General features: G+C 39.8%; 1 protein-coding gene across 2 annotated transcripts; it reads right to left on the reverse strand.

The window, feature by feature from the left end:
• Positions 1-202: 202 nt before the first annotated feature.
• Positions 203-22,248, reverse strand: LOC120744224 (calcium homeostasis endoplasmic reticulum protein). Of its 2 annotated transcripts, XM_040048451.1 has the most exons (20): positions 22,079-22,248; positions 21,326-21,499; positions 17,586-17,624; positions 15,006-15,175; positions 14,388-14,525; positions 14,089-14,240; positions 12,287-12,398; positions 12,003-12,092; positions 10,774-10,978; positions 8,693-8,856; positions 5,485-5,739; positions 5,113-5,308; positions 4,771-5,012; positions 4,330-4,463; positions 2,893-2,979; positions 2,375-2,527; positions 1,706-1,819; positions 1,520-1,614; positions 1,212-1,397; positions 203-1,113 (listed from the first exon to the last, which is right to left on the reverse strand). In XM_040048451.1, exons 1-20 carry the CDS (start codon positions 22,101-22,103, stop codon positions 1,076-1,078), a joined length of 2,769 nt encoding a protein of 922 aa, XP_039904385.1. In that variant the 5' UTR covers positions 22,104-22,248; the 3' UTR covers positions 203-1,075. The 2 variants fall into 2 exon arrangements, with proteins under 2 accessions (XP_039904385.1, XP_039904386.1); XM_040048452.1 differs by lacking the exon at positions 17,586-17,624.
• Between the last annotated feature and the right edge of the window lie 329 nt (positions 22,249-22,577).

A 22,577-nucleotide genomic window follows, 5' to 3' on the forward strand; every position in this document is an offset into this window, starting at 1 on the left:
GCAGACTTTTACAACTAGTGATGCAGAATCTTAGGATCATATAATTTGATGATTTCATTACCTATTAGTTACACTTTTGATTGAATTAAAAATTGCCAGGAAAAAAAGATTAGACACTGCATGCTGGTGACCATTTGGAGATGGCCAAGCCAGCAGGACAGTGTGATGATTGATCGTGCAAACAGAAAGAAAAGGCCCATTGTGAGCTGTCAGAATTGTTTATTTAGATCATGTCTCTACAGTGTGCTTGTGGATAAAAATACAGTGGAATTGTTGAGCTTCATTTTAACACTACAACTAAAAGACATATCTAAAGAGAAGTCATTACCTGAAAAAGAAAATGTCACAATAATAAGCTGCTTAAGAAGAAGATTCACAAGAAGAGCAACCATACCTTTATTCTACTTTCGCCTTAAATGCTCAGTTCTCACATATGACATTTCTGTTTTACAAATAGTGATCTGGCCACATCTTATTTTCAGAACCCACTCTTCTGAGACTTTTGACACCTTCCACAGTAAGCAGTTTTCTTTAAGACCAATTCCTCCACAAAAAGAGCCGGAATAATTTATGAAAAAAGCACTGCTTTTGTTATTTATTAAAGAATTATTTTGACAATCCACCGCAAGTGAAAGAAAAGCACTGCTTTAATACACATTATTCACTTATATTATGTCCTAAATGTTGAGTGTGACTGAGACCTCTGTTTTCAGTCTGTAGAATTATGAACACTTACATGAAACACTGGAAGTCAAATATAATAAAATTAAACAGATAGTTATTCGAGGGTCCAAGCTGAACAACAATGATTTAGCTGACTCCTGTGATGTTGCTATTGTTAGCATCAATTGTCACATCTAAACACTGTACATGTTCTGCTTGGACAAACTTGACTTAGAGGCAGCAAAAGCTCTTTGCACTCTTAGACACTTAAAAATGAATAGTGTTCTCCTTTAGTTTGGACTTTTGGGACTAGTGACAAATCCTGGGTGGAAAACCAACTAAAATAAAAAAAAGTTAGATCTGTGGTGGCGGTGGTGAGGAGGAGAGGGTTGTTTCACACAATTTGACTGCATCAGTCAGTTGAAGGGGCGTCCTGGGGTTCCCGATTGACTGACCAAGAAAGAAAAACAAACAGAAAAGGAGGAGTTAGATAAGGGACAACCCAATTTATTTTTGTGAGTAATTCCTGAATAAAAGATTTTATGTACCTTCTTCTCTTGCCTTCATGCGAGCTACAAAGTTGTAACTTTTATTCCTGCGATAGTTCTCGTAAGGGTCATCCAGTGAGACCCCCACACCTTTGTACTGGTCCCATTTATCCCTGATATCGCCTCCTTTAATGGGGTCCTGGATGCCCTGTTCTTTAGCCCCCAAGCCCCCTGAGCCACTCCAACCTACAGCAGACAGGAAGTCATTTTAGGTCGCTTCAGAAAATATCCAAAAATATCATTCTTCAAACATCCTTACCGGATTTAAAAAATAAAATAAAATGTAAATCATAATAATTAGAGCGTACCCATCTTCATCAGTAGCTGATGACCTTTGTTCTCCTCCCCTAACCTGGTGTCTGCAGGTAATTTTGAAGAAGTTGTGCCCAGCACTGCTGTGGAACTACAGAAAGCACGAGAGACATTCATCATTACACTACAGGATAAAGGTTTTTTAGCAAAGCATATGATGAAAGAGTAGTGAAGAAACTCACGGAGGGGAGGAGCTCCGAGATTTTGGGCCACGCCGTCGCTTGGTGGGTGAATGTGAGCGGGATCGAGACCTGGAGCGAGAGTGACTACGAGATGACCTGGATCTACTCCTGGACCTAAAGAGTTTGGTTGAACACAAATTAGGTAACATGAATCACACTTCAGTCATATTCAGCACTCAAAGCCCAAAACACATTCATTATATCCAACAGCATCGTTTTTAAATAAGAGACTTCAATTACAAAAAAAGAAAAAAAATTTATTCAGTCAGAGATGCATTGAATTAATGATACACAAAGACTTCCATGTACACGCATTATGCAGAGTCATTATGGCTTCACTGCGTAAACCTAATAGAAATATAATATCAAGAAGCCATTGTCACAGGATCTGCTGTATTTACAGGTCTTTAGTCCAACTCATCAAGTTCCTGGTGTTAAATTTGGCCGTGATTATGTGAAAATATTCCACTTTCATTCCGTGGTAATGTTTGATTGTAAATGATCAAGCGGATTATTAAACAAAATGACCGTGGGAGCTGGGGTAAGCAAACACGATGGAAAATCAAGAACTGGTGGAAATAGAGTGCATTTCATAGCTTGTGAATGAGACTTCGCAGGTTCTAACAAATCACGACTGAAGTTGCCATGCTTTGATGTGTGGATACAGACCTGGATTGTGAGTAGGAGCGAGAGCGGCTGTGGGAGCGGGAACGTGATGAACGGGAGCGTGACCTGGAGGACTTTGAGGAGTGAGAGCTGGAGCGAGACGAAGACCTCCCTCGGCTGCGAGAGCGACTCCTGGAGCGGCTGCCTCCACGACCACTAGAACCAGTCATCATTGGAGAAATGATAAAACTATCAGAACATACAAAGTTCTGGGTTTAACTGTTTAATACTTTGAAAAGCATAACATCCTCCTTTTAAAAAGACAATTCACTTTATTAAGCACATTTGAAAACAATCACTGACCAAAGTGCTGTAAAACTAAAAGAAGAAGCAATAAACATTATTTTATTTCTTTTTTCTGTATTATAAAGATGTGACGTGAATAATGACACCTGGTGACATGATTAGCAAACAACAGTCAAGTTTAAAAAAATCAGTTTAAATATGATGTGTTTTGATATTTGTAGCACAGGAGAGAGATGGAAAAAGAGAGAATACTCTATTATGAAGGAAAAGCTCACCTGTTACGTTTCTCCTGATCCTTTTTCCTTCTGGCCCTCATCTTAGCCCTGAAGAATTCATACAGGCCGTTCTGCTCCCAGCCTTCACTGAATGAGAAACCAACCACAAATACGTGTAATCACTATTCGCTGCAATTTTTAAACAAAGTAGTAGTACTTCACCCAGTTTCTACAGCAATTTCTGCAGATAAACAGCTACAAAAGACTAAGCGGGACCCGAGGATGTGCTCCAACTATAGAGGATCACACTTCTCAGACTTTAAAGTCTATCCCAGGTTGCTGGAACGGAGAGTTTGTCTGCTAGTCGGATCCCTCATACAGGAGGAACAATGCGGTTTTTGTCCTGGTTGCGGAACACTCGACCAGCTGATATAATTCACAAACAAACACCTTAACCTCCACATATGTGAACATCACATTTTGGGTTGTCTAAACCATAATACTAAATTTGCCCAATCAGCCCAAATAGCAAAGAGAAATTAAAAATGCATGCCATGAAAGAGTTCGGTCTTAGGAAGTTAAAGCAGATAACCTGTAAGCTGGAGAGGAAATGTCTCACTAATTTAGTTTCTATAAGGCTAGTAAATCTTACTGACTGAACAAAACACGAACAACCCTGCATTTCTTTTTAGCACCATAGCCTGGCTGACAAAGAGACCTCGTTTACACCAACTGTAATGACTTTATGATCTTCTTCACAAATGTTTAACCACTGGAGAAAAAATTAGTCATAGCCATCTTACAGACATATTATATACAGCTACTTTCAAAACTAGTCACAGTCCCTACAAGACTTTTCATAGAAGTTCTACCATTACACAACGCTTCAGTCTTTAAGTATGATCTATTTCTATTATTTAGCTTTTAGGCCTTTAAGGTAGAGGTAAGAAGCCATTACTTAAAAAGCAGTCATGTGACCCAACTGTTTTAGTATTATATTATAAATGCTTCCCTTAAGCAGCATTATTAATAAGCAGCATACATTTTATTGGTATTCAGAAGGTAACCAGTTTCATCTACCTATGAGGTCAGATGATATTTATTTCTTCTAGGCTTGACTATTGTAATTGGTTATTATCAGGTAGTTCTTTGCTGAGCATTTCTTCTTCACTCACCACTTTTTACTTTTACTTTTTATACAGCACTCTGCAATTTTCACGAGTTATCCTTAACTTTTCATTTTCCATTTTCTCTTTCTGCTTGTCAAGAGAAAATGCCAACATTCAGACGGGGTCATCTGATTGTTGGAGTTTTCTCTTTATTATTTTATGGTCTTTACCCAGCATTATATAGTGTCTTGATGTGACTCCTGTTATGATTTGGTGCTATATAAATAAATAAGAGTTAAACTGAATCACCTATTCATTGATTTATATTTTTAATATTCTATTATTAAATTAAGTTTAACTGTCTTGCACAAAAAGTGTGTGTTCGTACCTATTCCTAGGCCGATCATGAGATGGAGGGCTGTAGAAAGCTTCCACAGCAGCTAGCAGGCGATCACTGGGTGGCATGGGTGGAGGTAACCGAATGTCCTTAGGGTCCAGAGGTTTATAGTCACAGTCCTCAAGCTGTACAGTTGACAGTAACAGTAAGACCATAAGGCATGCAAACTTTATTGGGGCTAAATGTGTCTATTCTGGATGCCACTTCAGTACAAAATCCATGCTAAAAATTGTAAAAACCACCACGGTACCTCTTTTTGTGTGGTGTATGAAAAAAATTACACTTGTATGGATGTGTGTGACTGGGAGAAAATAGTATAACAGCAGTATATAAGACGTGCATTACTTGAACCATAATGGCAGCTTTTACTGTTTTTTTACATTTGTATTTATTTTCATTCCCCTGTCCTACAATGAGAAGCAGAGGACTTACTTTAACAAGCGGAGCCATGAGACCAGCTGGCAGGTCAAAGTAGGGCACATTTGGCACCAGACTGGGATCATCTTGCACTGGATGCTGGCGATGACGCATGTGAGGTGAATGGCCATTAAAACCATGTGGCGGTGGGCCAAATTCCGGGTGCTGGCCTCCACCCCAGGGAGGATGTTCAGCTCCCATACCTGGTGGAGGAAGCCTCTGATTGGGATGGTGGTGGGGAGGAGGACCCGGCATATCTGTCAAACATATTTGGAGACTGTTAAAATACACCTGAAAATTAAAAGGCGCAGAAACATGCATCTCCTCTGATCTATGACTCTGAGTCTCTCCGCTAACCTCCAGGATATTCTCCTTGAGCATAGTCAAATCGATGTGGTGTATAGGGTGGTCTGTCATAGTGATGTCTGGGAGAAAACTCTTCCTGCATAAAGCGAGGGGGAAAACGTCCAAAGCCGTGTGGGGGCGGAGGGGGCTGGTTGAAAGGAGGTGGCTGCTGGTGAGGAGGGAAAGGTCCTCTGAAATGGGGCGGCCTCTATAAAAATGCAAGTGAAACACCACAATCATTCATGTAAGTAAGAAGCTCTAGCATCTTTTCTGCAACAAAAGAAACTTAAGTCAAATTCAGAAAAGGATGCAGTGTAAATGTAAGTTGTAAATGCAAAGTAAATAGCAGAGGAAGTAAAACCACAGAAATGTTCTCCCACATGCCTGCATGCGTGGAGGGAATGGTGGCTCCCTCTGACCCCAGGGAGGCTGGTCCGGCTGATTTCCCCATGGTGGTTGCTGGTCGTACGAGTTCCAAGATGGAGGAGCGTGCTCAGATCCACCTGGACCACTCCAAGGACCTCCTTCTCTACCAGGACCTCCACTCCAGTTTCCTGGGTCCCGCTGATCATTCCACATCCCCTCATGGCTGTTCCAAGGAGGGCAAGGTGGTGGTGGCTGGTTTGGATCAAAAGGAGGCTGGGGAAGAGCCGAGACAGAAAGGATGTGACCACGACCTGAGCTTGCCAGTAAATTGCAAAGTGAGGAACTGTGATGATTAAGAGACATGTCACTAGATGGGCAAGGCCAAGGTGACAATGTAGTGTGGCTACACTAGTATTCCTTCAGCATTAATGATAGGAATTACTAGTTAAAAAGCCCACAATGACACGTCCATTCTGTCAGAAGATTTTTCTCCCCTGTAGCTGTCATCCAGAGTGACCCAGGATAGGTCAGCTCAAGTGAGGCCAGTGTGACCGAGTTCTATTTCATACTCTTACCTTAGCTCAATGCTGCAGTTCAAAAAGTCAGAAGAGACTTTTTCTTTGACCATTTTCTTGAAGTATTAAACATTTATTATAAATGTTAACCTGGCCAGCAAATATGATCAAATTAGCTGTTTTAACTATTGTCACTCAGTTAATAGCCGCATTAGGCACCTGTTATCATTGACGTAGTGGGTAGTAGACTGTAGCTGGATAAAAGAATAATAACTGCAAGCTAAATAGATGGAATATTGAGTTGTGACACAGCGATTTACAGGGACTTGGAGAAGGGTCAGGCTGTTGGCTGTACAGAATAGCTAAAAACTGAGCGGAGAGTATGGAGAACTACACTACCTGTCAAAGTTTGGACACAGCTTCTCATTTAATGGTTTTTCTTTATTTTCATGACTATTTACATTGTAGATTCTCACTGAAATGATCTAAACGATTGAATGAACACATATGGAATTATGTAGTAAACTAAAACGTGTGAAATAACTGAAAACATGTTACCAGGTAACAGTCTTGATGTATGCGCAAGGAAATCAGGAAAGTAAATCCCAAAAGGTTTATTCTGCTCCCACACCTCCAGACTCACAAACCGCTTCTTGCCCTGGACCATTCGGACTATCACCCTGCAACCCACCCCTGCCCACCCACGTCACCAGCCTGAGCCATGGTCTGAGTAACCCCCATCACTCCGGCCACTCACACACAAACAGACTAAGTCTTCTCTTTGTCCTACTTCCCAGCATTTTGCAACTGTTCTGCTATCTAATGTGTGCCTAATTTTTTAAACATGCTTCTCTTGCTTTGTTTCCATTTTATTCCGACACAGTTGGTGTGGAGCACCCACAATTTTGTCATACATGTACAATGACAATAAAAGGCCTATTCTATTCTAAAAACCATGCCGGGCCAACCTGAGTAGGTACCAGTGGAAAAGAGCTATTAGTTACACAGCAATATGCATAGGCTGCTGGTACAAAACTGAGTATTTCTTTTTCACTTGCTATGTGTTTATAAACCACTTTGCATTAGTTATTATTAATCTCTTTACTTTATAAGATAAAGTGCCTTCAGGGGACTGTTGCTGTGATATATAAAACTGAATGTATGTTAACATTCCTAGCTTATAGCACTGGTGCTACAAAGGTTGCTAGTTTTTAGCACAGCTCAAAAGTTGCAGCACAAGCATGCAATGTGGTGTTTTTCAACATCAACTCTTTAAAATATCTTGTTTCCCACAATGTAAAGAATGTCTGATTTACTCTTTTTTGCTGTTTCTGAGCAGTGCTGACAAAATAGAAGTTGTGCCTTAGCATCGTAAATCAGCCACGTAAACTCCTTTTCCAATTCGCTGTCGTACTTATAAACTTTTCCCTTGTTGTCAGACGCACCTTCAGTTGGTGCACGTTGTGTTTGTTTTATTCTGATGGGCTGGCTTTCTTTTAAAGGTTTAAAATATCGCCCTGTTTTTTTCAGCGTGAAAACACCTCTTTCAAATTCCATTAGATTCTCTGAGCTGCCGGCACATACTATCTGTCAGTGGACTGGTGGCAAACACAAAGGAAGTGTGGGAACTGTTGTAGAATTTAAGGCTAATTACACTGATACGATAACAATATGTTATAACAACAGACTACAACTCTGTCACATTGTGACCTACTATGGCTTCACAAAATAACAAAGTGGCTTGCAAAGCTGTCACATGAGTACTACGTATACAAAATAATTAAGCGCACAGTTTTTTTCATTGCATTGTACACTAGAGGTGGGAATCACCATACAACTCGCGATACGATATTATCACAATACTTAACGCACGATACGATATTATTGCGATTTTTTTTTTTTAATATTTTGCGATATTTAAATTCTGCACATAAAGGTAAACTTTATCAATATTCATTTTATCTAATATCAAAGTCTCGCACTCAGTCTTTCTCTCATTTCAGTTTTATTGTTGACAAACTGAATGGTTTGTATTACAGTCTAGTCCAACTTAACTGAATGCAACCATCTGGTACAATTATAGCTATTCTGAACTATGCAATTTATGAAAACTATGCAGCCCCTTCAGCAACTGAAGAATTTGAAAGTAAATTTAAAAAAAATATATAATTTTACATTAAATAAAAAAGTTTTAAACTTAATTAAAATTAAAAATGTCTTAAATTAAAAGAAGTAAACTGTCATGTTTATTGCTGCCAAAAAAAAAGTTAAACACATTTGGACAGTGAAGGAATGTCAGGTCGGAAGACTTGTTTCGGTTGAGAGTTGTTAGCTCTTACCTGGCTCTTTCTTGCACGCTCTTAATGTTCACTTAGAGTAAAATCGCCCTCTGTCCTAACTGCCTCGCCAGCTACAGGGCAATGTAGGTTTTAATTGTTTCCCCATTAATAATAAACACCTTTATTTAGGAACTGCATTGTGTGTTTACTTGTGTTATCTTTGCCTAATATTCAAATGTATTTGATGATCTGAAACATTTAAGTGTGATAAACATAAAAAAAAATTAGGAAATCAGGAAAGGCTGTACACACCACTGTAGTTGAGAATATCCAGCAAATATGCACTCTCCTTCTGTATCTTTCAATATTTTCCCTCACTCACACACACAGACACACACACACACAAGAAACACACACACAAAAGGTCTTTACCGGCTGGTTGGGGTTCCAGGGGCTCATATGCTGAGGGTCATACCAGGCAGGCTTTGTGGGGGGTATATCTGAGGGACCACTAGGGTTGCTGGGGTCTGGTGGTCTGGATGAAGATCCATCAAACTCTCCCGGAGGAGGACCTGACATGGGAAGCTTTACATCTCCTGAACACAAAAAAGAGACATAAAACAAACATACATGGACTTGGTCAGCTTTAGCTACATTGCTGTCTGTATTATTGCTGAAGTCCTAAATTATCACCTTTAAAGTGTTTGTGCTAAAACGTCATGTACAGTAACACGAGCATGGAGACCAGCACTGACTGGCAGGGGCTCTAAACAGATGACATCAATTCAATATATAAGACTTTAAGAATGCATAAGCATCTACCTAAAATCTATTTAATCTATCATCTGTGATTATATTGTATTGGTCATCTCCCTTAAATAAACAGGCAGCCTTAAAGTGTGAAATATTCATCGACAAAAACACAGAAATGTGTCTATTGTTTCATTGGCTGATAGTGCCCCACAGGCCTCAATTGAAACAGACTAACATGCAGCGGGCAAGGCAGCCCAGGCAGGGAAATGTTGCTTTTAGAGACATAAAATGAGTCGCAAAGTCTATCTCAGGGGCAGGCAACTCCAGGTCTCAAGGGCCTGCAGGTTTTAGATATCCCCCTGGGTCAACACACCCGAATCAAATGATTAGTTCACGCCATGTTTAGAAAGAGAAATTTTGAGCATGAATCAGATCCCTGCATCTCTCCCCTGTTGGATCCTTTGTTTGGTGAATTCCTCACCACAACACCATCAGTGCCTTGTACTGAATTGTAAGTACTTGTAAGAATAAACTGCTCACAAGACAACTCCAGCAGTATAACCTCCTTTATTTAATGCACAAAATTTCCACAACAGGATCAAATACTGAAAATCAGAGATGGGCAGTAACGCGTTACTTGTAACGCGTTACTGTAATCCGATTACTTTTTTCAAGTAACGAGTAAAGTAAGGGATTACTATTGCAAAAATGGTAATTAGATTACCATTACTTTCCCGTAGGAACGCTGCGTTACTAAAACCGTGATTTTTTTTTTTGCGAGAATGTGTCATGACAGTGACGTAAGCAAGTGCCACGTTCGTGAAAACAGCTGTGTGCAGATCAGCAATGGATAATATATTGAGTGTGGGAGAGAGTATTAGCATGCAGCGTTTAAAGCGTGGAAGTACTGACCTTACTTTGAGTTTGATTCCATAAAAAGTGACAAAAACATTAGCGTCCGTTGTGCGTGGGAAGAAAACTTCTTTTTACAGCAAAAAAACCCCCCTAAACTTCCAAGCAAGCACAGAGTGCACAACGACATAATGGGAAACTCACAGAGAAACTCGCGGATTCTTCCACTGACCGCTGCGGCACACCTGCACCAGGGTAAACCTCCGCCTACCCTACTCCTGCTTTACAGGTGAAAATAGAGCAAAAGGTCCGCTAGTCTTTGACTTTATTTATTTTCTGCTGTGTTTTACTTGCATCTATTTGAAAGACTGAGTGTAAACACACACAAAAAAAAAAAAAATTATGTGCTGGAATGTGCAGAAAATAGGTTTAAATATTAAACAAATTTCTTCCAGTCAGTGAATGTTGCATATAATTTAATTTTTGCTTAATGCATAAAGTTAAAAGATTAAAACTAATAAAACAAGTTTTAAAAAGAGACTTTTCCATTTGATTACATTTTGTATGATGGATTGTAGAAAAAGTAGAATTGGGCTGAAAGATCTATCACTTTATCACCTATTCAGGTTGTAAATTGTGTTTTTAAAAAGTAACTAAGTAACTAAGTAATTAATTACTAAAAATCAGTTTATAACTTTTATGTATTTATGTGTTTTTTCTGTATTGTTGTATCTTTCCATTAAAATTAAACTACCATAAAAATTACAGACTGTTAATTTCTTTGCAAGTGACCAAACTCGCAAATTCAGCAGAGGATCAAATAATTATTTCCCCAACTGTATAAGCAGTTGACATGAGCTCATGCATGAGGCTGTGCCTCTGCTTTGGTTGAGTGTTTTTCCACTCACCAGCTTGCGTAGTCATAGGGGGGGGCTTTTCCGGTTCAGCTGGGGCAGCTAGCTGTCCTACAGGGGCAGACTGCGGTTGTGACTGATGTTGCTGCTTCAGACTAGCAACAAACTCATCATGCTGAGTCTTCAATGCCTGGATCTGCTGCTGGAAGGCCAACTGGACTGGCTGCACCACTGCAGCATATTCTGTTATCAGGGACGCCTGAAAGAAACAACAAAATACCAGATAAAGTCTATGGTGGGAAAAATACAAAAAAAGTCATGAATGGGGCCGGGTAATATGAGGAAAAACATATATATACATATATCCACATACGCACGCACACATGCACACACACGCACACACACACACACACACGCACAAATCTAGATCGATCAATAGATCGATATATAGATAGATACATATATATTGTTTTGATTATGTTACTCCTGTTATCCGGGGTGATGCACACCTGACTACTTTCTGACAGATTCCAACGACTGCTGCTGGTCCATAGAGCCGTAGTTGTTGGGAAGAAGGTCACATTTATTAGCTACTGGGATATATTTTCTCTTGCTGATATGTAGAACTCCGACAGCACTTTTTCTTTTTGGCTGGTTTAACGTTTTCTTTGGCGTGTGGGGAGGTGTTGACATGCTGAGTTGAAAACATTCTTCATTTTGCAGGGGATGACTTTTCAGGTGGTGGAATACGTTCGTGGTACTGCTACCTTTTGCAGCAATAACTTTACGGCATCTTTTGCAAATTACGGCATTTTGTTTGACATCCTTATGAAATCCAAACCACTGCCAGATTATTGATCCAGGGCTGTTTCTCTTTGGAACTAGCTTGTCTGACTTTTCTTCAATTATAGTCTCATTCCCTTGCTCATCTGAAACTTCTGCTATCACCATATTTTCCGCCATCTGGTAGTATAAAAACACACATGCTCAGCGCAGTGTCCCAGGTAGAAAATTTTCCAGTTTGGAGGGGGGATGCATTCACAGCATGTGGGATAAAAACGCCTGACATTGCCTCCTGTCACAGGGGCCTGGAGGCTAACCCAACGAGTGGAGGGCTACAAGCTGGACAGATCAACAGTCTGTGGCAGAGACCTTCTTACTGTGAAGCAACAGTGGTAACCACTGCAACACCATAGTGCCCAATACTTACACAACAAAAATCCTGAAAGTGAAATATTTGGGTCCAACTCTAAAATCTGATTGTTAAGACATGTTCCTGTCACCTGGTACTGGCCAAGGCCCAGTGCTGGATTCTGGAGCTGTTGAATGGTCTCCTCATCAAAGTACCCATTTTTCTCCCAAAGCTGCAACAACTGTGAAGGGAGAAGGAATGTCAGAAACAGAAACCTTTTTTCCGTTCAATAAATGGAGGAGAAAAAACTTCCTTTTAATCACCAGATCTAAGCTACTAATAAACTGATATGAATGAATATTCATAGCTGAAGCTGCTATAGCAAAGAAAAACCAGTTAGTGTGTTAGACTTGGAAAATATGTGTCTGTATTTACCCTGGTGATCTTCTGCTGTTTTTCTTCCTCTACAGCTAGAAAGCTTGTGCAGTAGATTGGAACAACAACTTTCTGCAGCGCTGCCAACAAGTCCTTCTGCTGCTTCCGCTGGCTGTGTAAAACATTAAAAGAATCACAAACAAAACATTGAGGCACATAATCCATTACAATACTACAATAAATGAGCAATGCCTGGCTCCTGCATGCTGACCCACAGCATGGGCAAAGCTGTGTGCTGAGCCCTCTCCTGTACACCTCCCTTCTCCAATTCAACAGTTATTGGCCTCAGCAGAGGGGACAAGACTGCGTACAGGGAGCGGGGTAAAAAAAACTGGCAGGATGGTGTTGAGCAGAACACAACCTTCTGCTCAACACCATCAAAACTAAGGAGGTAGTGATTGACTTCAGCAATCAGAACATGTTGCTCTCCACATCAACGGGGACTGTAATCAGCGAGTGTCCTCCTTTAAGTTCCTGGGGACCTGTCATGAACCACTAACAACAACATGGCCGTTAAAACCAACAAGGACTCCACATCCTTAAGATGCTAAAAGGAACCATCTGGATAAGAAACTGTTGGTGGCTTTTTAATTGCAGCACCACAGAGAGTGTCCTGACCTACAACAATGCCTGGTATCCTTATGGCTTGGTGGCAGAAAAACATGCAGAGGGTCATTAGACAGCGCAAAAGATCATTGGCTGGACCTTACTCTGGAGAGATGAGAAAACTTCTGCCGAATTTTCTCACCTGTTCAACAAAATGCCCAGGACAGCCAGGTTGAGAAACAGCTTTTATTCTGCCATCAGAACACTGAATGCTAAGCTCAGTTAATGGGCTGAGTGAGCTTCACTCATCAGCCCCATCTGCAATATTCCTGTGTAATATAAAACAGTCAAAGGTGCACCTTACAGAGACCAACAACTGCACATTTTCAATACTGGATAAAACCAATTCATACACAGTGTGCCACTTGACAAAGTTTCTGCTTCTTCAACGTGTGGTATTGCTACATTTTTCTACCTGTAGCGCTACTGCAGTAACTTTGTATGGACAGGTAATGTGAAAGAGGGTATAGTTATTGCTACACAACTAAGAGTCGAATTATTAGAATTCTCTCACAGTTTGATACCTCAGTTATTCTTTAAAAAAAAGGATGAAAAACAAAAAAAATATGAAAAAACCTTCCTAACTGGAACATGAAAAAAAATATCTCCACTATTCTGACATATTACCTGTTTCAAGCTGTTCCCATACACTTTAAACTATGAAGGACCAGAAATGCCACGCAAACCTTTGGCTTATTTGAAGCGTGTCAAGCAGGTTTCAGAGCTAATCACATAGAAACAGCTTTAATGAAGGTTACAAATTATCTTCTTATGGCCTCTGACAGTGGACTCCTCTCAGTGCAGCGTTCAATACTGTTGACCATAACATTGTCTGGCTATTAGAGCATACTGTAGGTATTAAAGGTACTGTGCTGCAGTGGTTTGCATTCTATATATCTAACAGACTCCAATTTGTTCATGTAAGAGTCCTCTTCACATACGAAGGTTAATTATGGAGTTCAGTGCTAATGATGCCAGGACCAATTGTGTTTACATTATACATGCTTCCCTTAGGCAGTATCAACAGAAGGCATATAAAGAAAAAAAAAAAAAAAACAGGAAAGAGAAAGGCAGTGAGGAAAATTGATTTTAGCCTCTTTCAGATTACTTATAATGCTACTCCATTATTAGTTTTCTCACGGATAAAGTACACAAGTAAACTACATGGGTTCATGAGTGTATTTAGGTTTGGGTACCAGTGATGAAGAACGTCATTTGTTAAGTAGATAAGATGTAGGCGCAGCTCAAAATGAGCTGTATCAGCAGTGATGCGGTTGCGTAGATGTGATGTCATCAGTTCACAGTGCTGTGGGGTCTTGGCATTATTGAACATCCAGTTCTTACCAGCCTGAGGAAGAAAAACAAAAGTGAAATGTAAATAGCTCTAATTATAATAACTCTTTACATGAAGGAATTGTACAAAGAGAAAGCCAATGGGAGGAATGATTTCCTGTGTGGCCCTGATTCATAGAAAATCCTATCGTTATGTCCTTACCGAGATGGCATCTTTGGTGCAGGTGTCTATAATGGGTTGAAGCAGGTTGTCAAATTCTGTTATGTCCAACTGCGTTTCCAGCAGCAGCTTTTGGGTCTGCTGCTCCATAGCTAAAGTAATGGCTGCAGTGACCTGTTCCTACATTGAGAAAGCATTAGAAAATTTATTGGTCAACACTGGTCTTGTGATGTCCCCTCAGCCACTTGTATCACATCCACCCAGACCTCCCTCTCCCCGGCCACCTCCCCCAGCTTCTCCGAGGGAACACCAAGGCGTTCCCAGACCAGCCGAGAGATATAATCTCTCCAGCGTGTTTATTTCTTGTATCACATGCTCTTCGTTATTATTTTGTTTAATGCATGGAGCGATAACGACTTAATTTCTCTCCAAGCATTCAAGAGTGGGTCCCAGTTTTGTTAGTACAGAGAGTTACTCTTCTGTAAAGAAGTTATATGTGCAAAACAGAAATTGTCTTGCCCTCACAAAAAAATTCTCCAATCAACTCTGGACAACTGAAACATTCAGCAAAGACAGACTTCAAAACAAAAACGTTCATCAACAACCAGTACACGGGAATAAATGTTCCTGGAGGGAAGGATATGCTTCTTTCCACTTCACCTGTCTGAGCGTGTGCAGATGCTGCTCCTGCTGCTGCAGATTCCACTGGCTCTGTTGAATGAGCTCATCTATAGCGGGCGCAGAGGGTGGAGGTATTGGAGGTGGAGCAATCATAGGCATCGGTGGAGGGGGGATATCAACCACATCTTTTGCACCAGGGTTGTATATTTCTGCACAAACAAACAAACAAGCAAAAACAGGACTGAATGTTCAGTCCTTAAGACGAAGTGTTTCTTTTGTATAGCTGCTGCTGATGACAACATGATGGCCATGAACATAATTAATAAATCATGAAGAGAAAAAAAAAAATACTGCTAATCTGCCAATATGGTTTTCTGAGGAAGAAATAAAACATGGCCTACATGAAATGTTCCAAGTAGAGGAGTGAACACAATTTAAGACATGCGATCAGTATCAACACATCCCCTCCTGGTACTGCTGATTGCTGCAGAAACAACTGGTGCGCTGAGGTAACCTGTTGGCATCGCCACAAACTCAGGCTGGGCTGCTCGATTAAATGAAAATACATTTCTGTTGTACCAAGACTTCCGAGAATGTATGGACACTGTGAATTTTAAGACAGAATGCAATATTTGCAAATCTCTTAAATCCTTGCTTTATTCACAACAGAACACAGATGCTTAAACTGAGAACATCTACAGTTTTAAAAGGTAAATGGACAGTACTTATTTAGCATTTTTTTACTCTGAGCTTTTTACTACAAGTCCCATTCACCTAATGTCAAACATATTCACAGAGGTGCTTTTTTTCTTTCCCTAACTTTGTCTAACATTCACACACAACTAGGGTTTCAATAGCTTGTCCAAGAATACATAAACGTGCAGAATGGGGAAGCCGAGGAGTGAACCAAGCTTCTGATTGGTAGACAACCCGCTATACCTGCTGAGCCACATCACCCTAAGAAAAATATTTGCTAATTTTAAATTTGATGGCATCTACAACAGAAGTAAAAATTGGCAGAGTTTCACCAATGTTCAAAAAACTGTCTAAAAACTGAGAAACAATTTCATACATAATATTGTTAAAAGATTTCCAGAGAATCTAGAGAAATCACTGTGCACAAGGGACAAGGTAGGAAATCAGTATTGGATGCCCACGACCTTCAAATACTGCAATAAAACCAGGCATGGTTCTGTGACGGAAATCTGTGCATGGGCTCAAGAACACTCCCAGAAATCACTGTGTGAGAACACAGCTCACAGTCCCCTCAACAAACGCAGGTTAAAGCTCTACCATGAAAAGTAGCCACATATGAACATGATCTAGAAACATTGCTGTCTTCTCAGGACCAAAGCTCACTTAAAATGGGCCGAGGCAAAATAGAAAACCGCTCAGAGGTCAGATGAATCCAAGTTTGAAATTGTTTTTGAAACTATGAATGCTGCATCTTCCAGACTAAAGAGGAGAGGGAACATCTGGCTTGTCATCAGCAGTCAGTTCAAAAGCCTGAATCCTTGATGGCAGAGGATGCATTAGTGTCAAATTATTTGACAGCATGTATATTTGGAAAGGCAGTATCAATACTGCAAGGTATATGCAATATTAGCTTTCCTAAAATGATACTTTTAGGATACGCTTTGCAATGTTTACCAAAGCCAAACTGAACTATTCTTCAAAGTTACAAAGTTACAAGTACAGGCAGAGGACTTCAAAGGACTACGTTCAATTTGTGATGCAGAATAAATGTTAGAAATGTTTTGTGGATTGTACCAAGCCAATTTTTCCACTGCTGGAATTTCAACTAATAGAGAACACATTAAATATGTTAACAGTCTTATTGCTGGCCATTTATCACCAAAGATATTAATGCAGTAAAATTCATTTTATAGAACAAAAGTGAAACAAAGCCAAGTAAATGTTATCACTTAATAATATAAAATGTTCAGAACATAATCATAAAATTTTCAGTAATTACAGGAGGATTACATTTGTATTACTGGATAAATAAAACTGTATTCATCCCATATTTGGGAATTATTTTTATTACAGCATTTGAACTGATGATAATAATCATAAAAAAGAAGAACAACAACAACTTTGTCTTAGCTTAACATTTAGCTTCTGATGCCACTTGCCAATAATATCTGTAATACTATAGTACTGACTGTAGTACTAATTTGAGTACCAAGAAATAAACAAGCTGATCTGGGCCAAGACTTTTCCAAAAATTAGGAAAATAATGCAGAAACTAGTTCAACCAATACTGACATTTTTTAAATTGTGCAGCCCTTATTCTACAGCTGCCCTGAGCAGAAGCATGTTACAGACAAACAGGACAAACAACACCCCGCTCTGTTTGTGTCTGTGTCTTTGTATCTGTGCATGTAATCAAACCTGCTTCAAGATGGAGGATTAAGCATTTTAATCAAGATCATTAAGAAGGTATGGCCAAGAGAAATTCACTGAAAAAGCAAAAAATGTGAACATGCAAAATGAAAACAAAGAAAAGTATTTTAAAGCACAAATGTTGTGTCATCTGGCAAAAAAGTGCATAACAACATGTGACTTTCCAAATAGAATTTTTAAATGTATCTGAAAATTCTGATTTTAAATAAATACCTTTAGATTTATACTCCTCCCCATCGTGGGTAGAGGGATCTAAGTGGAGAAAGGCAAACTTTAATGCATTTCAGTGGTATCACACAACTGACAGAAGAACACCATGCAAAACTGCACAACACTCTGCTTCTAGTATCAGGCTGCTAATTAGGTGACTATGTTTCAGTAATCAAAGCCAACTGTAGGACAGTAAATAATGTAATTTACTCTCATATTAAGTTCACTTCTTTGTAAAGATCAGCATCTATGCCAAGAAAATATTTGTGTTTTGCTCAAAGAACTGCTGTCCTCACAATAAGGACGTGACTGGATTGCTCCTCATGCAAGAATATGAGAAGGTTCTCTAAAGCAGCATTGCTGAAGCTGCATGTGGGAAGTTTCACATATTTTTACCGCTTTTTAAAGATTTAATTTGTGCATAGTTAGTACAATTACTATTTTGACTTCTTTTGAAAAGTAATATTTCAGTGATATTTCTTACCAGATTTTAAAATATAAATAAAAGTATGTAGCCGGCTGGAAGCCGTTCAGTCCCTGCTCTGAGGAAGAAGCACCTCACTTCAACAAGCCGACACCAAACTAACCCCTTTGTCCCTGCTCTTTTTCTTCAGGTTGCAGCAGTTCTGGGCGCTGCTTCCAGTTTAAACACAGTCTGCCTTGTGCCCCCCTTGATTCTTGGGGACGGACTGGCTGAGGTTTAATAAACTGGTGGGACAATGTTGGGAGGGTGTGCTCATGACAGACAGAGTCATGTACTATACATCAACTATACTCTGACCATCTCTCCTTGCTAATGGTACTGACCTACAAACCCCTCATTTGCAGAACTAAACCAACCAACAGAATGATTAAGACCTTGTCTACTTCAAGATTGCTTTGAATAAACAGACTGGAGCACTTTTATGGACTCTGATGTAGAAGTGTACAGATTATTTGTTCTATCCTACATCAACTTCTGCACTGACCTGGTCATCACATTGAAACTAATCAAAGTGTTCTGAAACCAGAAACCCTGGGTCAATAAAGAGGCCAGAGAGCTGCTTAAAATCAGGGATGTTGCTTACAAAGCCCAGGACACGGCATCTTATAGCCTAGCAAAAGCAAATCTCAAACACAGGTACAATGCAGGTACAATGATGCAAGCGAAATCTACCTCCATCCCCCACCAGCCCAGCCTGAACTGTCATTGGAAAGAAATGACATTAGGAGTGTTATTGCAGAGAATTAAACCCAGAAAGGATACAGAACCTGATGGTGTTCTGGAGTGTGTTCTGCAGACCTGCACTGACCACCTTGCAGAGGTTTTCACTAACATCTTTAACCTCTCTTCGATTTCTGGGAGTGCACAACATGCCTCAAAACTACAACCACTGTGCCCATTCCAAAACAAAGAACTAAGAGCAGCCTAAATGACTATCATTCAACTACACTTACCCTGATGATAGCAAAATGCTTTGAAAGACTGATTGTGGCTCACATTAAGTGATCACAGCCACTCTGGACCAGAGTCAACAGAAGAAGCCATCAGCCTTACACTCTATACCACCTTAGAGCACTTCAACAAACAGGCAGGTACTGTAGAATGCTCCTCCTGGACTTCAGTTCTGCTTTCAATACCAGTGTCCCCGCAAACTGGTGTCCAAACTCCCAAACCGTCTCAGCCCGAACCATCTTTAGGTGGACCCTGTATTTCTTAACCAACTATCCCCAGACTGTCAGGATGGGCAAATGCGCATCCTCCACCCTCTATGTACCAAAGGGATGTGAGCTGAGCCCTGTTCTGTAAGACCTGTTCAACCTTCAAACGTGACAAACACCATCATCAAGTTTGCGGACAACACACAGTCATTGGCCTGATCTCCATTAACAACAAGACTGCAGAGAAAAAGTGTAGAGCCTAATCGCCTGGTGCCCCATCAACAACTTATACTACACAGCAGCAAAGCCAAGGAGACTGTGGTGGATTTCAGACAGTCAAGAAGAACAGAACTTGACCCTATGTACATCAACTATACTCAAATGCTGCTACACACATACACACAGTCTACACATGCTTGCTAGCCTTCCTATTACAACTTCTGTGTAATAGCACTACACTGCTATACTGTGAAACTTGCACATACAACTTGTGAAGTCATTACTAAATTTTCATAATGTTCTTAACTTTGCACATAATTTTAATGACCTTGTACGTATTTTGTATTCTTTTATTCTATTAATTATTTTCTTCTTCATGTGTACTTTTAAATATTTGCATTTTGCATATTTTTTGAATATTTTGCATGGGCAGGGGTTGCCAAAATGTTGTTATTTTGTTGTCCTACACAACAATAACAAAAACACCAAACTTGAATCATAAATACCGGCAGTCGCCAGTGCTACCCTCAGCCTTCTAACAGACATACCGATGGTATCAGTTTCAAAATCCTGTCATCTTGTTCTCAAAGTATGGCATTCATTTTTACTAGATGCACCTGTGGTATCAATTTGAAAATCCTAGGGGACTTCCCTCTTGCGGTATTGCATCCACAAGATTCTCAGAAGATTTGACCTCTGACCTTAACAGGGTAACAAGAAACCCCATCAGCCTTTTACGGCTGAGTGATAAAAGGAATGTCAGCAGCACCTGTACAACAGAGGCACTAGACTCAGACAGTTCAAACTGGGAGTCAAAATACACGTATTACTTCCCATTTGCAATTCAAAATTACTCGCCAACTGGCAAGGACCCTTTATGGCCATTTGGCGAGTGGGGGACATAGATTGTGAAGTGGGGTGGACACAGGATTGGTGCCACACAAGTATACCACCTCAACCTCCTAAAAGCATGGAGAGTGACAGAATTTTGAAACTTGTTTTATGCGCGTAAATAAAGAGAAAAACACCGAACAAAGAAACTTTATGCAAGGTACATATAGAGGGGTTCCTGTAGTGGCAAACTTGCTATAATGCCCACTTAGCTATTTACATTATAATTCACTGATGTCTCCTTGAAGACTGCCGAAAAAGCTGTATGTGTAGACAGCGCACTGTAAGATACTACAAAACAGTGCTTCATCTGCTAATCCACCTACCCAAATGTCTGATATGAAAATTATTCTTTGGACCCCACCAATGTGTCTTTGATTATTGAAGAGATTCGAAATTTAAAGATTTGTATTTTCAAATTTAGCTGCAACAGTTCCTTCCACAGATTTGCCAGGTTGTTATTAAGCCAGACCAAAGTGTCATTTGGACAACTTTTATCCTGTAGTGAGATTCCAAATTCACTGTCTTTAGTGCATTTAGTGACTGATATCCTTGTTCTGCTTTTGGGGAGATTTTCTGTGAGCTAGAGAACTGACTCTGCAGCTCACGAAGGCTGCAAGCAGAACAAGGACTACTGTTGCAAGGTGATGATATAAAGGGAGTCTTAAAGCCTTTAATCAAAAGGAAAACCCATGCCTAAAACAGATTCACATTACCAATGCAATGTTGGACTGTTCAATTAACAGTTTCACCCCAAAACAGAAAAGTAAATAATTCTGCCAACATATCTGGTGCATGTACTGGGTTGTTTTGTTTTTTTCGCTTTTATCTGTAAAAACTGTTTTTTTATTACATTTTTTTTAGTTTGAATATTTCAATCATAGTAAGAAATCCAAAGTGCTGAACATCAAATGAACTTAATATTGCAATACTAAATTGACCTCTATGTGAAAATTCTGTTTTTATCCTGACGTGTCAGTTTAACTACATACGTTGCTGTTGCTCCATAGCAAGTTTGTACTTGTAGTAACTGAAGTATTCGCCCCCAAAAAGGAAGGAAAACTTAGGGTTGTCCTTCTGTTTTTCCATCGTCATCTTCTCAAACTCTGGGCCATTTCGGGCAACAAACTGGGCCAGCTTATCAATCACATTTCGAAGCTCCTGATCTGTACAAAAAACAAAACAAAACAAAACAAAACAAAAAAACAGGCATAAATACAGTGAAAAATGTTGTTGTAAAAACCTCAAAACAGAGACACTGAAACAGACAGAAATAATAGTGTCTAAAGTGTTTTTAAAAAACAAATAAAACAGATTTAGAAAATAATGAATTTCTTCTGAAACAGAAACATCTAGGAAAGTGGTTGGGTAATCATTATTTCCATATTTCTACATAGTATTATTAAATCAGTTGGCTGTAATTCTACTCTTAATCGTGCTGCTGTAGCACAAAAATATCTATAAGGGATCTTCTTTCTATGGGGGTTCTTTTTCTTAAAAGCCAGCAGCCGTGAAAAGTTGGAACAACTAACGTTTACTCTCCATTACTGGATTATTTCTACACTATTTTTCACGTTAGTTGGTGCAATGCTTACACACAGAGCCTGGTTAAACATTCATCCACTTGTGATCGGTGACCTTAATCAATATGCTAAATCCAATGGTTTTGTTAGCTATGTAGCAGATAGCACGGGTGCTCGCTTACGTTGAATCGAAATTTAAAATAGCTGTGGTGTACGGCTCACCTTCGGGAGGACTGGGGATATCCATGTTTAACTTCTGTTCCAGCGAACCACTTAGCCAGAATATGTATGTAAAAACTCGGCCAAATTCTTTACTTTTTCAGAAAAAGGTATATCAAATTCCCCCAAAATCACTTGCATTGCCGCTGCTACGCACAGGAAATGCGATACAGAAACAGCGCCACAAAAGATGGCTATGGAATTGTCTCCAGCGCCCCCTGCGACTGGGAGGAGTGTTCGCGCCTTGCTGGTTTGGGTGGATTGATGGTTGCAGTTGCGAGTAAACGTCCAAAAATTTTAAAATATCTTTAGTACTGATATTTATTATATAGGCTTACAAATCCTATCCTAGAAAACATGGTTGAAACCCCGTAGTTTCTCTTCCTGGTCAATATAGGAGGCAAAACCTTTGGACACTTAGACCAAACAAGACACGTATCCAGCTGGATCCAACACCCAGTCCAATGGGAATGCTGTGCTATCCAGCTGGTCATTTCAAATG

Source organism: Simochromis diagramma, unplaced genomic scaffold, assembly GCF_900408965.1.
Source record: "Simochromis diagramma unplaced genomic scaffold, fSimDia1.1 OVJJ01000557.1, whole genome shotgun sequence".
NCBI lineage: Eukaryota > Metazoa > Chordata > Actinopteri > Cichliformes > Cichlidae > Simochromis > Simochromis diagramma.